The 6,394-nt window shown below is 41.9% G+C and overlaps 1 protein-coding gene across 1 annotated transcript; it reads right to left on the bottom strand.

Moving 5' to 3' along the window:
• On the bottom strand, positions 1-3,412 carry dusp2 (dual specificity phosphatase 2). Its single transcript, XM_030772808.1, has 4 exons — positions 2,720-3,412; positions 2,152-2,276; positions 1,477-1,696; positions 1-1,256 (listed from the first exon to the last, which is right to left on the bottom strand). Exons 1-4 carry the CDS (start codon positions 3,111-3,113, stop codon positions 973-975), a joined length of 1,023 nt encoding a protein of 340 aa, XP_030628668.1. The 5' UTR covers positions 3,114-3,412; the 3' UTR covers positions 1-972.
• Between the last annotated feature and the right edge of the window lie 2,982 nt (positions 3,413-6,394).

Here is a 6,394-nt window from a genome sequence, read left to right as displayed (position 1 = left end):
ATATATTTAGAAATAATTCATACAGTGTAGCTTATAAACCAACAGATCCATAAGAAAAACAGACAAACCAACAAACAAATAATATAAATTACAATTCATTGTAAAGTGCTTTGATAAACAGTGCACATCACTGTACAAAAAAATCAATATGAAAATAAAAAATAGATAAATAAATAGCTATAGTTTAAAAACTCAAAAGCTGCAGATATGGACATTTCTGCTCTCTATCTTAACATGTTTACAATACAGTGTCATCACAACACTTATTTTCAAAAAATACTGCACCATGGATGTATGGGGGTTTTGTTGTTGTTGTTTTTTTTTGTTTGTTTTTTGTTTTTCTGGATTCTCATACATTGATAAATTATGAATAGCAAATTTGAGTTATGTCACAGTTTGATTGGTCTTTGCCCTTTTTTCAGCCCATCATGTGGCAAGAAAATGTTGCCGTATCGTCATGGAAAAGGTTGACATTTACTGCATAGAAACCACACAACTCGTCACTTCCTAATACGGTCATGGAACCCACTCAGTTCAGTCAGACAGAATGCAATGATGCAATAACGCAACAGGTAACAGGTTTCCGTAGATACAGCTCAGAACATGCCTTATTGCCCGAGAGAACACAAAATCAGCATGGAAACCAACACACCCCGTTCGAATATTCAAGTTTTCATAAATCCTTGGTTTTAATAGTGTCAGGACGAGCTACTTGATTTATGCTCCTGTGGTCAGAGAGGTGAATGTGTCTGGTCTGAAGTGGGCGCACGTAGCCTGATCCGTTCCAAACAGTTTGGCCAAGGTTGTGGGATGGGATGTGGTGTGGTGGGGGGAGGTGGGGGGTGTCCAGTTGACCCCCAGCCCCAGTTCTCTCCCTTGACAAAAAAAGATTGTCCAGGATTGAATCTGAAGGCACTTTTCAGTCAAGTTCATTAGTCTGTCTCAAGCCCAGCCTTCCAGTACTCAGCACGGTCATAAGTTCCCATCTTCGGAGCAGATGTACTGGAAAGCATTCCCGTTTTCTGCTGCGTCGAGAACGGCGTAGTGACACAAAACGTCTGTTTCGAATTGTAGCAGCTGGCCCATGAAAGCCAGGTTGGGCGAAATGACGTGGCGACGTCGTTTAACGAAGTCGAAGGCCTCGTCCAGTCGGACGCGACGGGCGTGGATCAGGTAGGCCAGGCAGATGGTGGCCGAGCGCGAGATTCCCGCCTGGCAGTGGACCAGAACTCGTCCGCCGCTGTTCTTTACGGATTCTGACAGGGAGGGAAAAAAAAAAAAAAAAAAAAGTTAGTTAATTTGTAACTCTGTGTGTGTTTATTTTCCACAAAAGCCTAATGCTGTGAGAAGTCAGCAGTCAAGTGACCTTTGATTTGGGCCACTTAGGGGCAAAAAAAAGGAACTTTTAGATGTGTAAATATGACTTGAAACAGAGGAGGGAAAAAAAAAAATCCAAAAGACAAATGAAATGCTTACCAATAAACTGTATGGCTTTGGGGAAAAGTACACGAATGTCGGCAGCCAGACTGTCCTCCACACGAAGAGTCATGTATCTTAACTCTTCCTCGAAAAGGTTGGGACAGGAAGAGGAAACGTTAAGCACCGCTGTGATACCGCAGCCCTCCAGAGTCTCACGTCTGGAGGAGTGATGAGCGCTGCCCAGAAAGAGGAAGGGGAGGATCTCCACCGGACCATCCTGTCAATCAAAAAAAAAAACATTATCAATGGGTGTGATTAGTGTGATAACGAAAAAAATTAAATATCAGTAGGAGAAAAGGGAAACACTTGAGGTGTGTGATGCCTACTGTACAGGGGGGTGGATAATTTATTTGTTTTTTTTTTACTATCACTAATTACATTAATTACTGAAGTACAGAAGATGGTCTTATTAATTCAGCTGACAGATCACTATGTGCTTTATAACTTAACTATATTATATCTAATTTTTAGGTTTACTTGAATTATACTGTAATTTTAAACTTAATGTCTCTTGTAGTTTAAGTTCTTGAAAGTACAATGACACTGTAATACTGTCAGATAAAATAGCATGTTTCAAAACAATAACAGCCAAAATAGTCATGAAAATCGTCAGGAGCATATTTTACGTGAGCATATTTTCCGGACATATTTAACAGAAAAATCCAATCTCACCTGGTCATACAGGGGTGTTCGACGTCCAGGCACGACGGGTTCAGGCTCGCTGAGAGCAGCGTGATTTCCAACTGGGGAGTTAAAACAGAACTCGGGAAAATCGGCGAAGAACCCGTCAAATCCACCTGGAAGGAAGTAATAACGAATTGTACCGTTAATTCAAGTGGTTAAATAAACAGTTTAATCCATTTAATGGTTTTATAGAGTATTTTAAAGTGTATCGTGTTGTTATTGTATGTACGGGAGGTTTAAGTAGATATCAACTGATAAACATAATATCAGAACAAAATGTCTTATATATCATCAGTACAAATGTAAGTTACTGACACGTACATTATTTAAATAATTAAATAGCTCTAGTCTCGTGATCATTATACATTTACTGAGAGATGAAGTCGTAGAGGTCGTTTCAGCTTGGAAATTTTACATAATTTTGATGGCCAATGCAAAGGGTTGATGACTTAAAATTCAAAACTATAATTTCAGTTATTATTATAATTATTTTTTTTTTAAAATGTCCTACTACTTCATTTGGCAGTCTGCTTCGGGCAAAATCTTTAGTATGTACCTTGTAGAAAGCAGATTTGCGTCGTGCAAGTCTGGATCTCTGCTTGAAGTGCACTGATGAGAAGGCTCGCGAGGCTTTCGCTCTTCAGATCGGCGACGGACCGACTGCCTTCATCAAGGACAACTACGAGTGAGAATTCCCCGCTTCGTAACCGGGCCAGGAGAGCTTTGTCCGCCACCAGCCACTCCAGACTCACCACGGAGCTCTTGGATCTCCGACGCAGCATAGAGTTCCAGTTGACATTGCGGGATTCGCAGATGTGCGCCCGGGAGAAGGCCAGGAAAGGCCGAGTGTCAAGCAGGACGCATCCGCCAGAGGTGAAGAGCTCCGCAGGGGTCCGAAGAATCTGCACCAGCTCACTACCTGAGATTTCCAGAGGGTTGCCCATACCCATTGCTTGTTTTGATTCCCAAAATAAAACAATTTCAAGAAAATATTTTTACTCCGAAAATTTCTTCCTGATAACGCTATTTAAAAAAATAATGCAGTCTATATTGTCTTCTTGGGGAAAAAAACGGAAAAAGAAATAAAGAAACAAGACCAATTTTAATTAAAATAATTGCTCCTGCTGTTATGACTCACTTGTCTTATTCAAAAGACAATGTAATCACTAAATCCTGAATTAAAACACGTTATAGCCTTGCTTGGCTTTTACGGTCAATGTCAAATAAGATTTGCCAATCAAACGCTGGTTTTGAATCCCCTTTATGTCAACAGCTGTGATTCTACTGAAAAGGCGGGGCCGCTCCGTCGGTATTTGTAGTGCGATTCACTAACCACTGCCCCGCCTCGTTTTTCCACATAAGGAACCAACGTCACGTACGGAAACGCCATATTTGGTTCTTCGGCCTTGGCCGGTATGCCTTATATGGTTTTTGACGCGCTCTCCCTCGGTTTCCCACAGGCACGTGGTGGTTGGGGTTACCCCCGTGTTTTTTGGCTGCATGACGTCTGCTACCGCTACAACTCAGTTTCACTGGCACACACACACACGCGCACACACACACACACACACACACACACACACACACACACAATTATGATGAAAACTACCTTGCTGAAGCTTAACATAGTGAGTAAGCATTCTATGTGAGTGGGTTATATCAGGGCACTTCCACTGAATCACTATTTAATCACCTCTGAATGTGTGTGTGTGTGTTTTATGTTGTTGTAGTATGAATAAATAAATAAATGGAAATTGGTCTGATACGGATCTGTTGTGCCTATGATCCTTCACAGGAAGAGTGGGTTTCGTGTGACACCCACACCTTTAATTTTCCATACAGGTGTCAAGGTTCTTGGGACAGTAACAAAAGGGGAATGGGAAAAGTAAGTAGATTCAAATGATTATTACTTTGAATAAAAGAAAAAAAAAAGACATAAGACATAAAGACATAAGATGCAAATCATAATTTTGCCAAATGCTCTCTTATTCAAATGAGCCCCAAATGATGCTTCACTTGAGCCCCAAACAATGCTTCATTCTGGAACCACATCATCCAGACCCACCTACTTATAAACCATGCCGTGGCCATGTTCGAGTCCACGTTCAGAAACAAATCTGATCTAATTTGTGTCAGTTCATTACTGGTTAAACCCAGACAGGATATGATTAAAGCACAAACGATCAGACCCCGTACGGAGTTACTTTCTCGTGTCGACGTCTCAAGAGCTGTTTACAAAACAGAGTGACAGGAAACCTTCCCCATGCACGTCCACTGCGCGTCCACACACACGTCACAAGGAGGACCTTGTCATTGTGAGTGACCTGAAGTCAACGGGGAAGCAGGAAGTCTCGAGAAAGGTTGGAAAATGACCCACGAATGCATCGGGATTACACGAGGAATTAGGCACTGCTCCAGGACCCGCTAATCTTTCATAGCAATCTGTAATCTGCGGTCACATTCGCAAACCATGTGGCCTGTTTTTCCACCCCCACGCTTCTCTGTCTCCAGCTCATTCATATTCTGTTCAGTCTCTACCCCTCTGCATCTCTGTGGCCTGTCTTTACGCCGTGTCCTCTCAGCCTCTTTCACTCTTTATTTTTTGTGTGTGTGTGTGTGTGTGTGTGTGTGTGTGTGTTTTTACACAAGCTGTTTCTCGCTGTCTTTCGTTTCCTTTATTTCCCCCTTTTTTTTTTTTTTTATCGCCCCTTATTCCACCAAATGGAAGCAGTCTTAGCTGAGTGATTGTTTTTGAGCAAAAAGAAAGAAAAAAAAAAAAAAAGTCAGATTCGAGTTTAAACAACTGGTCGAGTTTAAACAACCGAGTTCTTGTCCCACGTAGTCTGTGTGACGGCGATTCCAACGGCATTTGATATGAAATACATTTTCTGGCTCGTAATCATGTTTGACTCATAGATCTGAGAGGGGAAATGATGCTTTCTCTGTTTCATTTTTTCATATGAGCGATGCAGCCTGTCAAACGTGACGCATTGTTCGCAGGGAGGGCCCTGTTGTATTGGTGCCGAGATGCTGCGGTGGTTTTTGAAAACACCTCCAGACAAACAGAGGAGACAGTTCCACGGTTACGCGCAGTCACGTAACATGTCAGAGAGAGAGAGAGAGAGAGAGAGAGAGAGACGCGACATTGTGTGACGTTAGTTTTTCCATTCCGGGTTGTCGTTGACCGTATTACAGCCAAACAGCTTCGGTATTAATATATCACAGTCATTACGCTTACTCTGACTGTTTACATACAGGCCTCTGAAAGTCGGCCATGGAGGTATTACAGAGTTGCAGACAGAAGCAGAGTCGAAAATTCTGACAAACAGTTTATCAAAAAAGCGTAATCGTCCCAAGCCATAACTGCCATGATGCCAACTTTAAAAACCACCCTTCTTTCTGGATAATGATCCTCCCACGCTGAGGATGTAAGTGCTCGATTTCTAAACGCTGAGATCAGCATAAAACATTCTTCTTCAATCCTTTGTCTGTCTGCCCTCCAGTTTTCTCTCCCACTCCTGCTGATCCCTCAACATCCCACACTTCCTTTTCCCTTCTTTTCTTTCTTTCTTTTTCTTTCTTTCTTTCTTTCTTTCTTTCTTTCTTTCTTTCTTTCTTTCGTGGCCTCACTTGAATTCTGCCAGTTCGAGAGTGGTTCTTAATTCTGTAAGCGCTTATAACCTCGTGATAAGACTGTATTTGAACGTGACAATGTCCAGTCACGTCCTGTTATTGGAAAAGTGTCCAGAAGACTCGTGAACCCTGAGAATGATGTTAAACAATTGTTGTGATGAAATAATCAAATGCGTCTTTGAAACACAGTCTAGTCACACCGCCTCCTTGTGTTTGTTCTCGGATCAGTGAAACAACATGGTTACGTCTGGAGACGCAGGCCTTTTCTCTACCACCATCATTCTTAAATCGTTTTGAGGTCATGTAATGGGTGATGTTGACCGAGTTCATCAAACAGTGAGGTATTGAGAAATTATGACAACGTTCTGATGTCACAAAGAGGTTAAAGGAGGTCATTTGATGACACAAGGTATTGATGACTTCGAGTGTGTCGGTGGTGTTGACATCAGGTGCTTTTTAAATAATAGGGTAATAAAGGGACAGCCTTAAAGTGAACTTTTCGTTTTTAGCCTCTGTATTGCATCACATCTGCTCAGCTGTGAATTGCCATGTCCTGTGGTTGTCAGTGCGAGTGTGTGCGTATTCAGTTTCACACCCT

Source organism: Chanos chanos, chromosome 1, assembly GCF_902362185.1.
Source record: "Chanos chanos chromosome 1, fChaCha1.1, whole genome shotgun sequence".
In the NCBI taxonomy this organism is placed as follows: domain Eukaryota; kingdom Metazoa; phylum Chordata; class Actinopteri; order Gonorynchiformes; family Chanidae; genus Chanos; species Chanos chanos.
The sequence above is the reverse complement of the archived record's forward strand: the minus strand, read 5'-3'. Positions and strand labels throughout refer to the sequence as shown.